A 24,006-nucleotide genomic window follows, 5' to 3' on the forward strand; every position below is an offset into this window, starting at 1 on the left:
GTCGAGACTCATGATCACATCATTCATTACAAGTAATTACAATTTTCTCTCGTGATACTAAACTTTTCATAAAGAGTATATTGTTATTTACAAACACTTCCACATATGAATCAACACTGTATTTTATATTCCCCTACGCATGAGTTTGAAATCGAGACCACGTTTCCATTTACAAAAACAGCATAGTTCACACTACACTGCAGCTTCTTCCGTCCATCAAACAGACTGGATTAAACAAATAAAACATGTGTGTGTATGATACACGTAAATACAATTGTGAAAACCAGCAGCTGCTTGCCAGTGGGACTCAATTTCATTGTAAAAATATGGTAACGATTTTATAACGACATACACGTATATACGGACCTTAACCGAATATCCTATATACAGCTTCTAGGTCCATGGAAACTCTTGCATACAATATGTCCCGTGGAAATCCATGGCTTTGTAGACACCACCTTGTGGATGATGTAAGTAGGCTATTTTGATCCTCTGATAAACATCAAAAGAATCGCGCGACAGTGTAGCAGTAAAGGTATGTAGCGTTAATATGACAGGTATCAGTCTAGCAAATCGTCAAGTGTTTTTTTCTCCTGAAATCGATGAAACTGCTAACCATGTCCCCTCGATGTGATCATGACATATTCCAGGTGAGCAGAGAGAGTAGGAGAGAGTAGCTTCTAGAAATTGACGATGGGATCATGGAAACTCTGAATCAATCGTTCTGTAAAGATAGAGTGAAACTGCCATTAGAGCTGGGCCAGAAAGGAGGTCGATTGAGCTGACATGTAACGACTTACAACCGGAAATGTTTACGATTTTGTCAAGTACCACATTTAAAATCACAAAAAATGGGCGCCGGAAATGCCAGGGAGGAAATATTACGATTAGATAATATTATATAAAAATAAGGAAATAAAAACTAAGCGTACGTATTGTGTGTAGTGTTAAAAGGTCCGGGTACATGTACAGTACACTTTCAGCCGCGAGGACAGTCACAAGGAAGATTCACAGCGATCACTGCAGTACGTAAGTTTTGATTTGGAAATATAATTGCGTTTGGTTTGGAGTCAATATCACGAGCAGACTAGTATAATGGGAGTCTCTCTTGTGTATCTACGGGAACTTTCGCCCATGTCAACTCGTCCTACGCTGTTAAAATCAGTATTCGCCTAGTGTTCATTTCGCTTTTCACATTTGATAACTATGTCCATTACATTTGCTGTAATGACGGAGGGTAAGAAGGACAAAAGTTCAACTACGGCGGAAAATTCAATGCATAGAGTATCTGCTATAAGATAAAAAAAAAAACATCGACGAATTCTCCTCCTTTTTATGCAGACAGAAATTATTGCAGATGTCATAATTCTTTGATACTTCCTTGTGTTTCACAATTAATTCACTTCAGCATATTCCCGACATAGGTGGATATTTGTTAAAGGGATTAAATGTACATACATAATAAATATAACTCGAAGTTGCCAATTATTCAGTGGTCAGTTTATCTAAGGCTTATTAAGGATTGAGTTCACGGTTACACTTAAACCACTAAATCTGGCCGCGCCGAGTTAAAAACAAGATTTGTTTGCACCTTCCTTTTAATAAACATCAATAGTACTTGTTGAGTAATCAGAGCTGAGCGAGTATCTTTGAAATAGTACTAGTGTTTGTAAGTCTGTCGAATGCTGATTTCGAGCGCTGTCGACTGATTACTGGATTTAATTGATTTAAATAACATTTGGCAGAAAGTATGACGTCAATGTTTATAGCTTATCGTCTGTCGACTGAAAAATTAAAAACAGAATCCTTCTCAAATGTTTCCGGGTTAAATAGACAAAATATAACAACTTCCCACAAAGTCAGAAATGATAAAGAAAACGTGCAGCTTGTTGTGAAATGAAGACATGGAGGAATCACGTGATGTAAGCACGAACAAAAGAACAACTTCCTCATTAGATAAGCTAGGTCACCTTGCTTATCAAAAGCGTATGGACGCTGAAAAAGTTACGTTGAATGACTTAAGAACTGAAAAATGACTGTTGTGCAGTTAATTGTTTATAACTAGTCACAGTAGGATGTACTTTTAAGTGACCAGTCATTAATCCTAATTTCAATTTCTGTACATATTACTTTAAAAAAAATGGACCTATTCCTACGTAACACCTACATGTCTGGTTTCGCACGACTGATGAAATGGTTAACTATATCAGTTAATATACACATATAATTTCCCTTCAGAATGGCCTCAACCGGAAGTTCATATTATCGGGAATCCCGCTCGGGCTATATTTAGATCAATGACGGCCTAGACAGTAAGGAAAATGTTGCTTTTGGTCTGAATCAGAGTATGCTCAGGTCTAAATGTACACTAAAAGGCATTCAGTAATGTTCTAAGAAATTTTCAACCGAACATTGCTGGTTTTGAAGCGGAAGCGTAGCCAGGTCTCGCTAACAGGGTCACCGATCATCTAGGCCTGCTTGTACAATCATGTATGTATTTATTTATGTACTACATGATGTACATAATATTGAACATTGTTATACGTGAACGGGCGTGTGTACGTGTTACATGCATTACATTCATGTTATTATTATATGTAACAAACAATATAAACTAAGGTTTTGAACAACACTGTACATGTATGAACACGTGTTATTGCTACCGGCTCAGATTATGTACGCTGTATGTTTTGTTATGTAAAGATTTATAGAAAACGTCCTTGGGTTCTCCGTAGAGGTAATACAATGATATAGTGTTGGAAATCGAAAGTAAAAGTTTTTATTTCTATTCGTAGAAGAAAATACATTTAATATGTATTTACACATTTTTTTTACTTAACTGTGTTTATTTATTATGCACACATAAATTAACATAAACTATGTCAAATACATAGATTAATATTTTGTATTATGAAATCTTAAATCAACACATATTTACTATTCATACACAAAATAAACATATTTATTGTACATACATAGATTAAACATATTAATGATGCATACATATATATATATAGGTTATCAAATATGTATTGCGCATATATGTTTAATAAAAACATATTATACCAACAGAAATGTAATAGCACATATTACATACATACAATATGAACATGTTTATTATACAACTTTAAACACATTTTTATTATATATACGTTAATAAACATTACTTCGTACAATATAGATGAACATATGTATTATACATGTACATATAAATACATATTATACGATCATATTTTTGTTTGGCATACACAGCTTAACACATATTTATTTTAGTCATCGATTGACGTATATTTATTATACATACTAATCTGAATAACGACTAGAATTAAGATGAAATAAAACCCCAAAAGCGGAACGCCTAGTACATGTAGAACTTGTGCAAGTCTAGATGTTTGCAAGTAGACTTGTACAAGTCCCACATTTCCCCTGTGAGTATGAGCTTGATCCCTACATACATAAGTACACATTGTGAGCTGGTTAGGTGTACCATAATCAGGCAATATCATTTTTTTAATAAAATATATATGTCTAATTGCAGTAGCGTTACCGCTTTCAGATATTTTTAACATGTATTTTCACACGAGCTGTCAGTCAATATCTTATTTTACAGGTACAAAGATGTCAGATAAACTCGAGTATATCAACCACACAATACTGGAGTGTCACAGAGACGAAGTATCGGCCTACCTGTGGGAGCATGGCTTCGTGAAGACTGTGTGGTTCCTTGTAGAGAAGGTATGGGACAACATTACTATCTCTGAAGCTGACAGGGTTTTGAAAGCACGAGATGAAAGTAGCCCCCTTTATCGGCTTCTGTTCAAAGAGTACAACGTAGAGGAACATTTCAGACAGGTCGATTCTCACAGAGAGTGGATAGTGAAAGCTTACGAACGTCTGAAAGACTACGTCCCCCATATGACCATTGAAGATGCCAAGCTGCACGATCTTAGCAAATACGACTTTGTCCAGGCTATAGGCTACACCGCAAAGTGGGTGCATGATGTGGACTGGGGAAACGAGACTTGGCAAGCATCTCTGAATGACCACTACAGGTTTGGAAAATTTAAACCCATTTCATCGCGCAAATTCAAGTGACAAAAATGTAGAAATCGGCCTGACTGAATACAGACAGCTTTTCGAGTTTTGATCAAGATTATGCATATCAGTTGTATAAATATTTTCTAGAACTATAGTCATTTACTTTGTATGTACTTAATTTGTTATGGACATAATAATATCACAACGCGGTCTGTTTTCCTAAATAAGTTGCATTGCTTTTTAAGTGCGTACCAGAAATATAGAATCTATCGAATATGCCTTGCACTGAAAAGTGTTTTGATGGAAAGTCTCTATGTGTTACTAGTTTGCATACCAGTATTCCGTCTTTGCGTATTGCAGAGTTACCTCTCTTATGAGCAGGTATTGATTGTTACGTCATTGGTTTGTGTGAGAAAATTACGTCGTTTTCTCAAAGATTGATGACGTTACTCTCACAAACAAATGACGTAACAATCAATCCCTGCTCCCAAGAGCAGATAACTCTGCAATACGCAAAGACGGAATAGATTAAGCCTTGTGCAACCTGCAATAGAAGAGTGAAATAGCTATGTGTTTTCATTACTTACAGGCGTGAACGACATCATCCCCAGTTCTACCCCAAAGGTCAGAGGATGCCCCGGAAGGACTTGGAAGAAAGCCTGGTCGACATGGTTGCCAGCCGCTGGGAAAGACAACTGGAGGGAAATGACCAGGCGTCTAATGTTGAACTTGTTGAGTTTGACTCAAAGTATTTGCTGAGGTAAGATGTTTCATATGTGCCTATTAATTATAACTTGATAAATACTTGTAAATGTATAGGAATTGTAAAAGAACGTATACAAATATATTAATATGAAAAGGATATGCATGTATGAAAATAAGCTGGGAAACTGAGTTCTATATGGTATATACTATATGTATATTTTAAAGTACAATGTTTGAAATTATCCCCGTGGTTCTATTTATTATAATTTCCTGATATAATCCTTATATTACCCTGTGATAAATTTATGTATGTATTGACTTGTAATATGCTGTGATATTTTCTAATGTTCTAAATGCAATTCTGTGATATCTATTGATACAATATAATAGGTTGTCTTAATAATGTATTGTACTATTTAACTGCTTTTTCTATTTTATTGTATGTCATATGTCTCTGTATGCGTGATGTGCTGTTGTTTTATGTATGTATTTATAATGTGTTTTACAGGGCCATATTGTAAACTAGATAAAAATCTAAATATGTTACCCTGTCTAAATAAAAGAATTTATTATTATTATTATTATTAATTGTTTCTTCACAGATACTGCAAAGAAGACATTGCCGATGTGCAGGCTTTGATAGGTAAAATCAAACAGGGCGACATTACAGAATATCGATGGAAGCTTATAGCGTCGGTTACTCCAGAATCAAAGAGGGAAGATGTCCAAGTGTTCTTCAAGGAAAACGGATTTGTCCAAACCATATGTCATCTGTACGAGACGGTCTGGGACCCGGATTCCATAGCACTAGCAGAGAAAGGACTGAAGGATCGGGATCCCGATAGTCCGTTCTACCAGTTACTATACATCGAGTATGACGTCCAGGAACACTACCGCCAGTGTGACTCTCACAGATTCTGGATCATGAAAGCCTACGAACGTTTAAAGTCGAATAATTTCTTAACAGAAATGACGGATGAGGAAGCCAAAGTTCACGATTTGAGTAAATATGACATTTCCCAGTCAATTGGCTACACCGCCATGTGGGTTCACAAAGTCGATTGGAACAACAAAACATGGCAGACCGCTCTAAACGACCACTACAGACGAGAGAGCCACCATCCGCAGTTCCACCCTAAAGACAAGAGAATGCCCCGGAAGGACTTGGAAGAAAGTCTGGTCGACATGATCGCGTGCAGGTGGGAGCGGGATTTAAAAGGAGACGAGAAAACAACCTGGCAGGATTTGGTAGATTTTCATCCAAATTATTTAAAGCGTTATTGTGAAGAAGACTTAACTGATGTGACTTCACTTATCACCAGTATCAAGGGACATCCGGAGAATTGAGAACGACAAAATCATACAAAAAACTAAACTGAATTTAATGGACCTGCTCAATGTGTTTTAGTCGACTTCTAAGTTAAAACCGACGTGCGAAACATACATCGTTAACGTCTATTCAAGTCTGCAAATAAACGGATCACCGCTCTTGCAAAACCAGGCGATAAAGCACAGTCTGTACCTTTTATTTCCATTGAGAGATACCAATCAGGAGCCTTTCAACCGACGGATACCTGGTGATACCAGACCCCGAATAAAATAAGGAGTTTGGAAGAGAAGCCTAGCAGAGATAATCAGAACCATGGTAGTTTGTCCAGTCTAACAAGAGAAGAGAGAACGCTGGTATAGTGTTGAAGTGGAATTGGGGTGAAGACAGGGACGTGTTTGACACATCTACAAGATACAAGAAGTTTTATACATTGTCGTATATGGCATAACATTGAAACATTAGCTCTGTGGAGCTTTTTTTACGACAAACATCTCCCTATAAGAATTGTCTGACAAGAGTAGGACTGTTATTTGTATAGTTCTGTTAGGTCTATTATTAGAAACTCCGGTATAGAGTTTGGGACAGAGGGCCACTTGGTTTAACCACCTAAAGGATTAAGTATTGTATGGCATTGCAGCGAAGCTAGCTGAAGGATCCCTGTCCCACTGCACTGTGGTTTTTCGTATAGATATATACAGTAACCTCCACTTGATATCCTTTTAGTTATAACTGAAGCACAGTTGGGCAAAGACACTTCCGCTGACCACGTGGTTACGTCGGTTATAGCGATATAATGACAATATGAAGTCCATGGTTGCAATCCCAGGCTATCACCGCTGAATACTTACAATCATAACACTGTTGTTGAGTATATTTTGTTTCTCATGTTTTATCTTTCCATAAAAGTCCTGTGATGTACAAATGTATGGTATCCGTTTCAGAAATGCTTTATAAAGCAGTTTCAAAAGAGTCGTTTAAGTTTTTGGCAGTGGTATGGGGATCCTGAAATGAACCTTGTACATTCGTTACACCTGTAAAATCCCCACTTTTGTCTATACTTACATTTTATGTGTGCGTGTGTGTTACCTTGACGAATATTTTAGAGCAGGTCTCTGTAGTAAGAACGATAACTCCTTGTAGAGTCAAGTAGTCTATCTTTGGATTGCGTTTCTTCCTACAAAGGTATACATTCCAATATCCCCTTAACTCCTGAGTAGCTTCTCCATTTAAAAGACATTTTATTTGCGAAAATATATGCAGTATATTTTAATACTGATAACTTTTACTTTATTAATTTCGTTCATTTTTGCTATTCGATTAATCTTAAAAAAATATTTTAAAATATTATTGTTTTACCGCAATTCGAGTTTCTAAATGAGGAATATGTAACAGCCATAAATGTAAAACAAATCCCCTTTATGTGAATATGATATTATATTAAGGGATGCAGGTATCCCTTTATTGTGAAAATGGACTCTTAAGACATAAATGTGTGTGGGGGGGGGGGGGGGGGGATAATATTTCCTCTTTGTTAAAACAAAGAGTATTTGTTGATAAAGTTCTAAGCTACAAATACCCCCTTAATATAAAAATGTCCTTTTTATTGAAAAAAACAAATCGGAGGGCGATTAAATATTAAATGAAACGTTGCACGTTTCCTGTTGCCATGCAGGTACATTTGTAATATATTGTCCCCCGAGTTATTTAGCACAGTTTTAATGTGAGGATTAATCAGCAAGGTGACAGTAACCGTTTTGAGTAAGGTAGCTCTTCATCAGTTCTGGAATAAGTACTGGTAGTAGTCTAACCTAGTTCTGCAGACAAACTTCATCAGTTTTTATCTTAGACCCCTAATAGAATTTAGTTATAATTTAGTTATTTTTGAAAGCATACAATGTGATTCTAAAGATTTTGTATTATGCAGTCATTGGCGTTTATTTATATTTATTTATGATTTGCTTAGTCCTAATATATATTCTATAGTATTTTTCTATACATTTGCTTGTCGACAAGATCAGGGTTATTTCCATACATATGTATTTATACGGGGATTTTATACCCATTGTCTTAAGAACTTTTTTAAATCTATTTATTTAGTACACCTTTTTAATTACATGTTTGTATGTACTTTTTTTACTGTTCCTTGCGTGACCTTTAGTTTTTGAATGCGTACATACTGGTACATACTAACGCATGTCTTTAAACAAAGATTGCACGGCTATTATTTACAGACATGGCAGAGTTATGTACACTTCATCAAAAGCTACATGTTCTAAAAAATACTTGTCATTTTGAAAATTACTTGGATATTTGAAGTGATAAAGATAAAGTTACATTTTGTAAATTTAGGAATACCAATCAAAAGTTGTTTGTCGAAACCCGTAGATGGCATGATATTGATTATAATGGAAGTCCATTACTTGCTTGAGAATTTTATATATAGATAAATATTTTTGGATGAGACCAAATGTAATTAAGTTCTATGATTTAATGAATACTACTAATATAAAAACACTGAAGAAACTTTGAACTTTTATCAGAATAGTTAATAACAATATTTGTCCTCCTTGATACAAATTTGCATTTATTATGAAACAGTATATGTACTGAATACTACGGACTGCTGTGGCAGTGAGTATTTTGTTTATATATAGTTTGATTAAAATCTTTCAGGCTTTCTATATATCACCATAGTGGTAATATAAGTATTCATTATTTTGCACTTTTATATAATGTATCTCTAGGCGCTATCTATTTTAATACATGTACTTGTCAAACCTGTTTGTGCAGTTCACATGTCCACCTGAGTATTTTTCACCTGTATTGTATTGTCATGTTAATGTATTGTCACGTGATTGCGTGGTGTTCGTACGTGTACCCGTGAGTTTTACTGGCATTCCTGCACATGTAACACGCTCGTGTACGACCTATACCTACAGACTATGAATTGAATAGTGCAGCAATATGGTACACTACGAACACTACAATGACTGTATATTTTATTGTAAATATGTTTCTCTATCCATTGTATTGTGAAAGAGAATAACGTTGAATTGAATTGTTCTCCATATAACCGAAGCTGTTGCGAGGAAATAAAGCCAAATCAAATCATCATGTTGTTTTCATATCCCACTTTTGTATATACTAATAATAATAAAATCTATTAACTGTAACTGAGCGAGATCATGTTATCTCAGTCGAGGGTTAAGATTCTGTAACAATACGTCTCGGTTGGGATGTTACATAATCTTAGCCCGAGACTGAGATAACCCAATCTTGCTCAGTTACAGGTAATTGATTTTTTTTCTCGCACCTTTTAGTTCGAAAAAAACTATTAAATTTTGCTAAAAACTACAAGTATCCCGGCTGGGCATCACATGATAATGACCTCTTCACTACTTAAGCTACATCTCAACGCTTCCGGGTTAAAATGTAGTCTGTCCTTACATAGATGACAACTTATTTCACAGTGTAGATTATATTCTCTCTACAATATCAAATATATGGCAACATAAAAACTACACATTTAACAACAGAACAGAACATTTATAATGCAAAATGTCAATTTTAAGCAGTTAACGCGCGGATGAATACATCGCAGTGTAAAAATTACTTGAAATGTCACGTAAAGCTACAAGACAGATCGGACGAGATAGAAAAATCTAGAATGGGGTTTGACGTGGGATATCTCTGTCAGAGGTGCGAGAATGTAATACTCCACCTTAAATATTACAAAAAAGGTAATAATCCCACTTTTGTATATGATAATAATGTAATCATCCCACCTTAAGTATACAAAAAATGTTATACCCCACACTTCGTATACTGATTGTGTAATATCCCACACTTTGTATACTGATTGTGTAATATCCCACACTTTATAAACTGATTGTGTAATATCCCACACTTTATAAACTGATTTTGTAATATCCTACACTTTATATACTGATTGTAAAATATCCCACACTTTATATACTGATTGTGTAATATCCCACACTTAACATATATACTGATTATAAAAATATGTGAAATATGGCACACTTTGTATACTTATAGTGTAATAACATATCTTAAGCATACCAATAGTCCTACACTTTGTATACTTATAGTGTAACATCTCACCTTAAGTATACCAATAGTCCAACACTTTGTTTACTTATAGTGTGATATCTCACCTTAATTATACCAATAGTCCCACACTTTATATACTTATAGTGTGATGTCTCACCTTAAGTATACCAATAGTCCCACACTTTGTATCCTTCTAGTGTAATATCTAACCTTTAGTATACCAATAGTCCCGCACTTTGTATACTTATAGTGAAATATCTCACCTTAAGTATAACAATAGTCCCACGCTTTGTATACTTATAGTGTGATATCTCACCTTAATTATACCAATAGTCCCACACTTTGTATACTTATAGTGTGATGTCTCACCTTAAGTATACCAATAGTCCCACACTTTGTATCCTTCTAGTGTAATATCTAACCTTTAGTATACCAATAGTCCCGCACTTTGTATACTTATAGTGTGATATCTCACCTTAAATATACCAATAGTCCCACACTTTGTATACTTATAGTGTAATATCTCACCTTTAGTATACCAATAGTCCCGCACTTTGTATACTTATAGTGTGATATCTCACCTTAAATATACCAATAGTCCCCCACTTTGTTTACTTATAGTGTGATATCTCACCTTAATTATACCAATAGTCCCACACTTTGTATACTTATAGTGTGATGTCTCACCTTAAGTATACCAATAGTCCCACACTTTGTACACTTACAATTTAATATCTCACCTTAAGTATACCAATAGTCCCACACTTTGTATACGTATAGTGTGATATCTCACCTTAAGTATACCAATAATCCCACACTTTGTATACTAATAGTGTGATATCTCACCTTAAGTATACCAATAGTCCCACACTTTGTATACTTATAGTGTAATATCCCATCTTTTGTATACTGATAGTTATAGATTATCACACATCTTTTTCAGTATCACCTGCGGTGGCCTCTCAATTTGACCCACGAGCTCGCGATGAGAAAATTGTTCGGAAGGCAAACACTGAAAATACTGTGTGACAAATTGTTTATCATCTATATACCACTAACTTAAATATTTCTCCATTTTAAAAAGTCAACTAAACACCATATTTTCCAAATGACTTCTAGGCTCAATGGTCATCGATTGCAAATCCTCGGTCTGTGACAAATGTAAACAAACAGAAGATTTGCGCGGAGGAATAACATGTACCTTAAATTTAAAAAAAATAGTTCTAAAACGAGTTTATCGTCATTGGCTTTTCCATATGCGAATTTACGCTTAAAATTATGTTACCCTCCGGTTCTTTTCGTTACTTTATATTGATTTGTTTATGACGGACTATTTTCGGACTATTTTCTTACGCCGATCACTTTGTTGTTGATACTATCCCGGTTCAGGACGTCACCTGGCGCGAGCAGACGTTCTTGTTTCAGAAAATACGTTCCAAAATCCCGGGATATTGGAAAATCCGTTTTCAAGTTCTTCTCAAGTCGTTCTCAACTTCTTGAGTCATTTCATACTGACAATCCATGATAATGAATTGATCATGCTACCGGTAGGTGGTATAAAGTTGCATGTAGATGATAATGTAATATCCCACCTTTTGTATACTTATGCTAATCATGCTTATAATACCACTTAGTTTGTTTTCGATGTGTAACAACATTCATTGTGACGTCATAAGGAGCACTAAGATGACAATGTCATAAATCCCCGGTGATTGACATTATTGGTAACGCTGTCTACGTGCTTTGTAATTTTCTCTGCATAGACATCAAGTTTTAACCAAACATGTGCTATTTTCCATGATAACAAAAACACCTCATACAAATATCTATATCTATGAAGAATCTAAAAGTTGTACCCATATTAGCGGAGGCTTGTTGCATAGAAGTATACGGCAAGAGAACTAGTTCGAGATTCTCTATGTGAAGACTGGATTTTCATGAAATGTATAGCACTATCCCAATACAGCCACCGTTCAAAGCGTTTTAACATAACTTTTCTTATTTATGATTATCCGATTTTTCATTTGTATATTGAAGAAGGGGAATGAAACTGGTATGAATAATAAATAATAGTGACATATATACGGTGAGGACTAGAAATTGAAAAGGGACAGGTTAAGTGCTATACCAGCGTTTGACATAGTATTGAGACAGGAAAACGGAACAATTATGAAACAGTCTTGAATTCTGTCGCTAAGCAAGGTTTAAAATGATGTAAAAGACGTTCTGTGTGATAAAATTTGAAATTGAACGCCGTCTTTTCTTGGTTGTTTCAACTGATTCGTGCAACTTAGTTTCCGAACACGTGATATTTGTATTGTCGTTTTTCTCAATACACGATATGTAGTCTTCAGTATCCACTCATCATTTGAAATAGTAAGATTTGTTTGTGTGATGTCATTTAACTTTCAAATCATAACGTTCTACATTGACATCCATACATAGGAACTGGAGTCAATCTTATTAAAGTGAAATCGTTGGCGCCATTCCTCTGTGATACACAGTTCTGACAACACTGTATCAGGGGTCATGATCTGGTGACCTTTGGTTCAATACCCGGATGCTGAGGTGTTATCCGATGCAACTTTCGAATACTGATTGATTAGAGTAAAACGCCAGCAGAACGTGCCCCCTATCGGGATGTTGGATCATTCACGATTTGCGTTATAGAGCGACTTTTGAACCGTTTTATTTCTGCATTGGTTACAATTGGTTACAATTGCAATACCTTGAAATATTTTTTTTTAAAATCCGGACTCAACTTTTTGAAACCTGCTATGCTTACCGTACGACAGCATAGCGCAAAATTTCGAAATAGAACTTATAAAATATGCAAATAAAACTAAAATGTTCTGAACAATTCTAAAACAATATCCAAATACCAAACGGGCTTGAATATTTGTAAAATTACACATACAATGTAGTTTCCAAATATCGTTTTTAAAATATATCAAAGTTTGATTCATATTAAACGCGTCGCAAGGTTTCAAGACCGACTGGTCCCTTGGACAAGCTATGACTCATGATTGACTCACTCAGTCATAGTTTGACACCGGGACCAGTCGGTCTTGAAACGTTGCGACACGTTTAACACATACATTGTATATAAAATAAAACTTTCATATTACATATTTCGTAACTGATTAATTTCATTGAAGATTTGTGTTAACATTCTCAAAGCAGATCATGCCTTGACCGATTGGATTCAGTTTACGTCTTCACTAAAGGTATATCACAAAAACCTCCCTAAATCAACCAATGAGAAATGTTTTCATATAACCCCCTTCCACAATGTATAAGACTAGTGAGGTATTTTATAAACCCTCTGATGCTGTCTGTTGTTCCTCACTATACGGAGTCGCTGTGACAAAAATCTTATTGTTCTACAACCCTTACTACCTTTAACAAAACACAACGCCTTCCTTTGGATTCTCGATCGTCAAATCGTCCGTTATGTAGAAAGTTATGAATGACATCATGTGACGGGTAACAGTGAGGCAATGTTCCATTTCCTCTGCCTGGAAACAGAAGGGGGGGGGGGGGGGGGGGGGGGGGGGGGGGGGTAAGGTAAGGGTATCACCTGTTTTCCAGTCTACAAAAAGAGCATGACCTGACGTACATTGTACATGTAATTATACAAAATCATGTTGTGCTGGGATCGGACCAAGCTCGCCATTTCTTTGAAATAACGTCGGAGGTATGTAGGAAACATGTTGGGACTACTTTTGATCACATGACAAAGATGGCAGCATACCGGTACACATGCAAGAAGACGAAGGGAGTATTAGTAAATGCAACATATGTACAAGTGGCAAGAAGGCCTTTGGAAATGACATTATAGTGATATTTATTCTATGTCATAGGTTTCGATTTTTCAGGCATTCATATAACGATTTTTGAACATTTACTTGCTTCTCATTAAAATCAATCTTAAAAGACATATTTGAGTGATCTAGATCTCACCATATTACCAACGAAACATCAGCGTAATGGTTTTTAATGGTGAGAAATTTTTCAAAAACATAACGCTTAAATATTTTGAACCGCTTCAATCGATCAGTATTAATACACTGACCTCCGAGTCTTTATTCAAGGAAAAGGGCCAAGTGTTCAGATTTGTTGTGTAGATAGCTTATTTATATCTGGGACAGGATCTCCAGTGCCCACTTGTTCAAGCAGTGATTAGCTAAATCAGTGATAAGCGCAGATTTTATTGTTTGTGTATCTTTAGAACAACGCTTCTAACCGAGTTCAAACAGCAAATATTTCAGAAGAGTAAATTGCATGCAAAATAACAAGTTTCCACTTTGTAAATTGGCCAAATAGTTACAGGCTGAAATATGTCATTAAACAGTGATTATGCTGATCACTTTGTGAACAACTGGGCCCTGAAAGTCCGGCCTCTGTACACAAATGTTACACTCATCGTTCCAAATATCATACTGTCCAAACTTCATGGCTTGATTGAAGGTTTTGTATACTTTACCTTAGTATAAGCTCTTACATATTGTATTATTCATTTCATTTTTCAAGCTAAACTTTGTCAGAAAGATGGCCCTATAGTATAGTCAAGTAACAGATAATTTTAATCGGATTAGTATAGTATCTTAATCTGATTAAACTCCTCCGATACTTCACTTCATTGACTCCGTACCATGTAGTGGTAATATGGCGTTAACGAAGCCATGTAACTGATTTAAATCAGAATGACCCTGAACCTCATCAGTCAATTTAGAGATAAAGGTCATGGAACGCGACGTCTTTTACTAATTATATAAACAACTGGCGCGTAAATATTATCGAGTTATTCTGATCAGTGGTCATTGTGTGCACTTGTTGGTAACTCTTACGTACTGATGAAGAAGGTTTAGACTACAATTTAGGACCATGTAGTTACCATGACTATTGAAGGAACATACATGTCCGTACAGGTATGACATAGAATTATCGTCATCTCATAGCGATATGTTTACTTACCCAGCCAAACCAGCTAACACATTCACCCTTAGGGTGTTTTTAAAATGTTTAGCTAGAACACAAGTAAGTGAAGTTGTTGGCATATTAGTTAATCGGTCATCGAATCAATGCATGCTCAGTCACACCAACCGAGTCTGTTGATTCTTTTGTTTGCCTACAAGATGGTGATGAAATGGTAGCCATATTAGGAACACCTGTACCATATATCTTCAATAGGATTCATCAGTTTGGAAACACATGTATGTGATATCAAAGTTTTACTTTCTACACAAACAATGTACGTATTAACCGTGTTGCAACGTTTCAAGCCCGACTGGCCCCTTTTCCAAGCTACATGTATGACTGAAACGTTGCAACACGTTTAATACGTACAGTTATTGTGTAGAAAGTAAAACCTTTGACATCACATATTTCAAAACTGATGAATCTTATTGAAGACATCCTGCATGTACCTTGTCCTGTCTAACAATTTGATGAAACTATTTAAAAACATTCTTATAACTTTTGCAAAACGATTTTTTAGAAATATTTTAAAGTTTATAATAATGTAGATCACTAGGCCCACTATATACAGGTATCTATACTAAAGAAAATAGTTGGGCCCGGTATATGTCCATGCATAAATGTATCATTTGGCCCAGTATATATATATCACTAGACCAAGTATATATTTATACTAAGATATATCATTGGGCAAAAGACATATCTATAATGAGAAATACTATTAGGTCCATTCTATATTTATACTTAGGAAATAGTACGTTGTTTTGAGTGGCTATACTAGCGATTAGAATATGAAAATTGGTTTGAACTAGAGACCGATAGGAAATAAGATCCCAACATCCACCCCACTCGATACTTACCTGAAATAAGAGCTCATTATCTACCCTACTCGATCCTTCCCTGTAATAAGAATACAAATCTCCACCCTATTCGTTCTTCCCTGAAATAAGATCCCAACATCCACCCCACTCGATACCTCCCTGAAATAAGATTCCAACATCCACCCCACTCGATACTTCCCTGAAATAAGATCCCAACATCCACCCCACTCGATCCTTCCCTGAAATAAGAATCCAAATATCCACCCTATTCGTTCTTCCCTGAAATAAGATCCCAACATCCACCCCACTCGATACTTCCCTGAAATAAGATGCAACATGAATAGTTTATATTTTATAAATTATCTGGTTAATATATAAGATAGCGTATGAAGCACAAATGAATATAAGATATCCTCTGATAGTTTATAAGACAGATCATTTAAATTTTTGGAGATATCTTGAAATGTTATAAAGATATCTTTTAAATAATATATCTTTTAAATAATATTATATTAAATTTATATTATAAATCTTTTAAAATCTATAAAGTCAAATTTGTATCTAAAGTGAAATACTATTCTTGTTAATGTTAAGTTGGTATACAATAACATTTGTTCACTAAGGTGACCCTTTTCTGGCGCGAGAAGTGTTCAACTTGGAAAATGATTGATGTGTCCATTTGTATGTTATTTAAGTAATGTATTGAAACATTATATTTTTCTGTAATGTAAATCAGGTCAGAGGCTAGCAGCCGATGTTATATAAGCAAAACATAAAGGGTCGATCAATGCGATTCCAAATGCCGGCGCACCTACCGGGGCTCGTGCCTTTAAATCACCCTGAATTCTTACCATCTGTCTGTTAATGCGCTCAATTCAAAACGCCACCATTTATAAACAATGAACACTTAAAACGGGATGGGCTTCAATTTTCTCAAATCAATAAATAGAATGAAAATGGTTTCTGAATATGGACCCAGGTTCCTTTTCACATAGAATGAAGCGTGCGTTTGGCAATGTAGTAATAAATCAGGTTTGTAACAAAGCATACATTACCTTTACAAGAAGGAAGCATGAATATTTATTTCCCTTTCATTTAACAAAACTTTTCGCTTTTTACTAGTAGTGATGTATGCATTGTCTAAATAATATGTATAGTCAATTATAGGCCCCTCAGCTTGAAGACTGATCATTCTTTATGTACGAAGGCCAATCGATTGAAGTACCTGTGCCAATAGCTTAAGATGCAGACGACCCAAATTAGACTCCGTGTAGATCTTACCAGCAGGTTCTAATGTGTGTGTTTACTAAGTTATTTGAAAGTTTTATACAGCAACGCATGTGCAAACGGTTGAGGATACGTTGTAAATTCAGCGCGGTGTCAGCGATGATTAAGGAGAAGATGTACTTTACTAAGTGACGGTGAATGTCGTTGTCCCTTGTTGTCATGAAGTCTAAACTCGATGCATCAATTCTGTCGAAACGCTGCACAAACAAAGCTAATCCATCCCGTTGGAAAAGGATCCCATTACTCTCGGTGTTACAAGTAAAGATCAGTAATTTACGTGTCCGGGTCTTTTATTTAACAACGTTCAATCTCCCGTTATTTAATACCCTCGCCTCGAAAATATCGAAAGGTGTTTCACGTGTGAGCTTGACGCAGATGCAAGAACAGATTAAAGTCAAAATTGGAAATGGAATTTGCAGTTTGTATGTCTTCCTTAAAACTCTGCGCGCTTTAGTCGGAAAATAAAGGGAATAGGCAGTATACCTTTCGTTTAAGATAATCTGAAACGCTCGTATGTTTTTACCTCCTTTGGATTTTTTTCTCTTTCACGGAAACTTACTAACGACATTATTCAATAACCACGATTCGAGCAGCCATTCCGTCGTGTTGCTTTTCTGTTTCTACACTGCCTTGTAGGACACACCCGGAAAACGCTTGTCTTTTAGGTTCAATTATTTTTGCTGTGAAACAGTAAAAACCTTCGTAATTCCTTTGAAAAAAAACCCACCAAAAGTAACATCGAACGAAAAGTAAAACCAAAGAATTAAATTTATTTAAATTAGCACAAGAACCCGAAAACTGACTGACAATTATTTAAATCCTACATTATATATACGAACTTGAAAGTTCAAGATATACAGGAGTAGAATATCAATAGATTTTCCGTCAATTAGAATTGCTCAATTTGAGCACCAAAAAAAGGATAAACAACATGATAAAACCGGTAGAGTGGCTCACACCATTCTGTTACGTTAGTTTCTACATTGTATATTGCGTTTGGGTGAACATTCTATAACTTTCGAGGTTTTAAGTATCACAAAAAGAACGTTTCTCGGACTTTAAAGTTTGAATCAAGGACATTCTACTGTCTATTAAGCTCTTATGAAACGTTGAGGGATATTTTATCTAATGGTTTACAATTTTTTTTTATTTTACACAACATTTTCCTAACATGTTTAGTCTGCATAGCCTTGTTGCTTGTGGAAATAATATCTTGCCGTCAACAAAATATTTTAAAAAATAAAATAAAAAAAAGGACAGCATTGCCTTCACGAACTCATTTTCCTGCCCTTCTTTATCTACATCACACAAAAACCTTTAACAATTATTTGACTCAGAAAATCGATGATTTTACAAAAGATTGCAACAATATTCTTGAAATAAACAATATCAACACATCAATCAATTTATGACGATGCAGATTCAACTAGTTTTGCCCGACGCTGGAAATTGTTCCCTGGCTACCAGAATATTTTCAAGACTAGAGTGCTGTATTACGGCCACATGGAGCTGAGGCTTACAAAAAAAATACATGAAAATGTTGTAAATTAACTGATAAAGCCGACATGTCTTAATTTTGCATCAGCGCCAGCCCTGCTTTTACAGGGCATAATAAATAGCGGTGCTGTTTAAAAGAAAATCGATATATTATACTTTAAATATAATCGTAATTCGACTTTGAGCAATATGTCTCGTATACGCTCATGTTTATTTAAAACGTGCGACCATAAATTCGACAGAAAGTTTTCCAACCTGTCTGGTAACAGTTATTACTCAAACAAAAGTATGCACAGGACAAATAAGTAGGTACATTGTACACATTTTCTCGTTAAGTTTATATCCTGAATGTTCACATAGGGAGGCTAAGAAATCACTGTGGCTTTCTCTTGATTCCGAACTGAATGGAAACAATCCATTTATAGTGTAACTGTTATCATTATATTGATTTGCTTGTATAGTTGCATTTGTTAATATAACGTTGGTGACAACCCGCATTATGTTGGGGGCAACATAGTTCTAAACAGGGGGGTGTATGTGGCACCCGGTTAGATTTGTTAATTTATTTTAATTCTTTATATTCCTAAAGATTCACTAAAATATATTGAGTCTAATTAGGATTACTTTGTATAATAATGTGTCGTTGATTGTAATCCGTAATCCGCGCTCCGCATCCACAATCGCTGTCGCCTAGTCTCGTGTGTTACTTTCATTTTGAATGGAATGTATGAGAGTGTGACGTAATTGTGAATGTTGTATACATGTTTGACCAGTGACAAACTGACCTCTGACACCTGTCGCATTGCGTGATATTTCCTGCTTCAATGTTTTATTTGCTTCTCTGTCCTTTCTTTTCTATTCACTTCCTATCTGCTCCTGGTAGAGGCAACATCGCCATATATACATACTTACAGAATATATACCTTGCATATTATACTAGTGGATCCCCGGTACCACATACAGGGTAAGCTATTGGTCAAATAAAATATATAAGCTATTGCTAAACTTAATATTTATGCTGATAAATATTAATGCTCCATAATTTATATTTATTGGGAATGCTATAACTTGCCGTAAATTGCTCATATATAATTATGGGTGTGGTTATTGACTAAGTGAACACTTTCCTTATTGAACACTGATTTTATACTTCGGTGTAGTTTACTGGTATTATAAGTATTATGTGAACCATATTCATATATAGTTTTCTAGGCTACTACTTTAAATAATTGTTTTATAAACCTTACGTCTTTTAAAGTATCGTACGTTACAACGTGAATTGTCCATATGTAAATGTATTGTTAGGCGAGTTCGTTTCTGTATATTGTCTCATGTGTGTTTTAATATTGTTACAGGGAAATAAATACCCACTGAATCAAAGATATATGGTATTCGTCATCTATTGCAAAAGAACCCAAACACCACAATGAGCAGATTAAAATTGAAATTGTTTAACATAAGCACACAGAGTAAAATAGATGTTTTTAAACTCAACTGTGCCATCGATAATATTTTCATATTATTTTGTAAATATTGACAAGTCTCTTTTATTTTTCCACCTTCTTATACAGTTTCATTTACAACTAACATAGTAGATCATACAGAGAACTGTTTGTATACCATTCAAACAAGGTTGCAGGAGTGGGGACAACTTCCATGCATTATTGTTAGACTATAGATGAAGCCGATGTACATTAGAGCAAAATTCACTCAGTATGTTCATGTATCACAGTTTTCTTTTATTCACAAGCAATATACGTATAAATTGTGTCATAACGTTGCAAGACCGACTGGTCTCTTTTTCAAGCTATGACTGACACGTTTGATACAACCACATACAAACAGTTATGTAAAGTAAATCTGTGACACAAATAACGAATCCCATTGAAACAAATCATGTTATTTTTTATTCGATATGTAATTAAGTCATTTTTGAACAGCATCCTCTTCAATGGCGACACAACACATGTCTCTTTGAGGTGGGCTGTCTGATTGTTCTTTGAAGTGGGCTGTCTGATTGTTCTGTTCACGATTGTCTTACCTCAGGCTAGTGCAATAATACATTTGTATTTGTTTAGCAGACGGTGCTTTACCAAATGAAAAAAAAACAGAACAGCACATTGTTTAGGAGGACGTCAAGGGAAAATACACGGTTACCTCAGGGAACCCGTCTCTTGTATTACAGGAATATGATAAAACACAGACACGTGAGTCGAATCCCACATTCTCTCCGCGTGATAGACTAATGCTCAGATCAAAGACGTCCTGCAGTTACCCTCGCTATTTTCTCACGATTAATAAGCTACTTCGTTGAGGAATATCAGGTAAAATGTATAAGAGATGTTTTCTTGGAGGATTAAACTTACTCTTTCTCACTTAAGGAAACGCTCTTTTGTACTTGGATGATAATTCCTTAAAGGGACATCGCGTGAAAAGGCGTTTTTTTTTTAATGAATGTANAGAAGAAACCTTAATACACGTTTTTATTCATTGAGGAAAATATTATAAAGAGGGATTGAAGTGTATCGTTGTTGTGAACATGGTTGTAGTGACCGAATTAACTCCTTACTATACGAAACATTATTTACTTTTACTAAATTCAAAACCTTCCATGCCGAGCAACTATCACTACGGACAGCCAATTTACCGTAAGTACCCACTCTGAGAAGTGCGCACAGAGACACGGAAAGTAGTGCTTCAAGTATTTTCTGTTCGTAGCCAGCCTAGACTATCTTTTAATAGGCTTAATTGTACCCGCATTAAATAAACCGAACATAAAAAAAAACATTTGGATACTATATATATTAAATCTTATCAAGGAGAAGTATTTATATCAAAAATTGAATTTCATTAATTGATACCTTCATTCACATTTTGAAAAAGTGTCATACTTATTTACTTGAGCTGATCAGAGTTCAATTTTGAGGAAAGATAAGAATGGCACATTCAGAAGGGGGAGGGAAGGGCGTTAAACAGAATACATTTGAAATGTTTAAACGGAAAACGAAATACGCTAAAAGATATACATGTAGTGTATTTATTATTAAACATATAACCATGTCGACCCTCTCTTATTTCAGATATTTCCTATTTATATTGACATCGTTAGTGGTCCCTTTAAATATCGGATTGGGTTTCTTGAGACCCTTGAGTAGCTGCACCGTCCTTGGACATCGTCGTCAGATTACTTCAGTTTCTACAAAGATGTAATACAACAAGCACCAAAACTAAACATGGCTCGACCAAAATAAATTCCGAGTTGACTGTTAAATGACCATGCATTGCATTCTAGACTCGCCGGCGTGAATGGCACACTGAGGAAACCATTTGAACAATCTGTCACGATTCCAGACCGTACTGTATGTATCCAGACGTTCCAGAATTAAAGAGAAGCAATCAATGATTGTATTCTCTGCTTCAATCACGCTTATGTCGAGTAAGTTGTTTGTGCCTATCATTCGGAGGATCCTGGAAACAGTCCAGATAGGTTTTACAATATGTTAGACGAACATGAACAAAAGGTCAGAGCTATAAAAAGACCATTGTTTCCATTTTTGGCGTAATGCTTGCTTTACTTGTGCCATGATTATAGAGTAGCTGAAATCAATCGGCCTTGAAAAATGTATGTGCATGATGATACCATGCGTTTTAATTGGCTTATTAAAAGTTTTACCCAATCGCTCAGAGTTTGTTAGTTGTCGAGTCTTTGTCCAAACGTTCAGAGTTATGTTAGCATGTCGGGATGTTGACAAAAATATTTAGAATGCATTTGAAATCGATTATATTCACTTAGGCTACCCTAAACACTGTGAAGACAGTTATTTGAAACACATTCTTACGACACCGATACAGGTTGTTCCTGATGCTAGAATTCGAGGCTGCGCCCCCACCGCATTGGGTTCAAGTTCAATTAAACGTCTTAAGATCATGCTTCGATCTGCTGGCACAAATATATTACTTAGTCTATACGTTCAGGGCGTTTGCTGTTTGTCATTGTCTTAACGTTTAAAGATCTTTTAGTACCAATGCAGTTATTTTAAAAATATGTTATACATGTAGCAACGATACAGGTTTCCTCCGCACTAGAATTCGAGCTTGCACCCTCCAACATACCTGCGTTCAAGCTCAGTCGAGAAGGTTCTTGAGATCATGCCTCGTCTGTTGCCACCATTGTGATACTCTGGTCATGTATCATTTCTATCTCAGCTAATCCTATCTGCTATTGGAGTAATTTAAACATATTAGGAGTTGGTAATTTTAGATTAAGGTCATTTTCCCGTCGCCATACTGTGACAATACAGTAAGACAACAATTTAACTTGAGTGGCTCTATCTTCTTTTGACGTCGTATTTATATAAGGATTAACCGTTCTTTTGTTTTAATTTCATGCCATTATGGACATTGCAAATACCGTTTCATCCTTTTTTCATTCGAAAGTTATTCTTTAATACAACTATTCCCTTATATTTTCGATACTTAAGTGTCTGTGTCGTCAGTGCAAACGAGATTCCTGGAACAGCCTAACGTCACCAAAATGTTTGTCTCATGTTAATCGAGGCGGGAGGAGAACTTCAAAATGATCAAATTGCGTTCATATCTATATAAACGCATTTTTTCCCGTAATGATTACAAAGAACTTGCAGTGGAAGTGTAAACATATGACCTTAGTGTTGCAATGATGCAATCCAATGAACAACTAACAATAACATCACTGACAACAAAAAAATCTTGAGTCGACAGTGAATTAAAATGACCGTATGCTAGACTCTCCGGTGTGAAAGGAACCCACGGGACTACATTGTAACAATCAGTTACGAATCGAGACTGTATTACAAGCATGCAGACGATGCTGACTAACACAGACGCAATCGGTGTTGTTTCTGTCTGCTTCTATCACGCTCATGTCGAGCTAGTTTTTTGTAGCTATTTATCAGAAGATCATGGAACGGTCCCGATAGGTTTTTACGTTCAACGTTTAACTCGGGATCAGAGCTAGAAATAGATTATTGTTTCCTATTTCTGTGTAATGCTGGCTTTACTTATGCTGTAACTATGGAGTAGTCGAAACGAATTGACCTTGAAAATCACGATGCTCATTCAAATCTAAGTATAAAGGTTCCGACTTTGTTCGCTTGTCGTGACACTTGCCACTTTTTAGAGTTTTGTTAGTTGTCGAGTCACGAGTTTGTGTACTATCATACCGTGTTGTTTTCTAACTGTTCAGAGTGATTCGAGTTGCTGTTTAACCGTCTCGTTTTGTCAGCAGTTTGTCGAGTT

General features: G+C 35.6%; 1 protein-coding gene across 3 annotated transcripts; it reads left to right on the plus strand.

Moving 5' to 3' along the window:
• Nucleotides 1-871: 871 nt before the first annotated feature.
• LOC110453791 lies at nt 872-9,187 on the plus strand. 3 transcript variants are annotated; one of them, XM_021502951.1, is made up of 4 exons: nt 872-1,029; nt 3,611-4,052; nt 4,628-4,798; nt 5,346-9,187. In XM_021502951.1, the coding sequence occupies exons 2-4, from the start codon at nt 3,619-3,621 to the stop codon at nt 6,088-6,090; spliced, it is 1,350 nt and encodes a 449-aa protein (XP_021358626.1). In that variant the 5' UTR covers nt 872-1,029; nt 3,611-3,618; the 3' UTR covers nt 6,091-9,187. The 3 variants fall into 3 exon arrangements, with proteins under 3 accessions (XP_021358626.1, XP_021358625.1, XP_021358627.1); XM_021502950.1 differs by having other exon boundaries at nt 872-1,025; XM_021502952.1 differs by lacking the exon at nt 872-1,029 and adding an exon at nt 2,280-2,490.
• The last annotated feature ends 14,819 nt before the right edge of the window (nt 9,188-24,006 follow it).

This window comes from Mizuhopecten yessoensis, unplaced genomic scaffold, assembly GCF_002113885.1.
Source record: "Mizuhopecten yessoensis strain PY_sf001 unplaced genomic scaffold, ASM211388v2 scaffold7507, whole genome shotgun sequence".
NCBI classification, from domain to species: Eukaryota; Metazoa; Mollusca; class Bivalvia; order Pectinida; family Pectinidae; genus Mizuhopecten; species Mizuhopecten yessoensis.

Coding starts and splice junctions, on each gene's coding strand:
- LOC110453791 (XM_021502950.1), top strand. CDS start 965: ATGTACAGTACACTTTCAGCCGCGAGGACAGTCACAAGGAAGATTCAC. Junction 4,053..4,627: donor TCTCTGAATGACCACTACAG/GTTTGGAAAATT, acceptor CATTACTTACAG/GCGTGAACGACATCATCCCC. Junction 4,799..5,345: donor GACTCAAAGTATTTGCTGAG/GTAAGATGTTTC, acceptor GTTTCTTCACAG/ATACTGCAAAGAAGACATTG.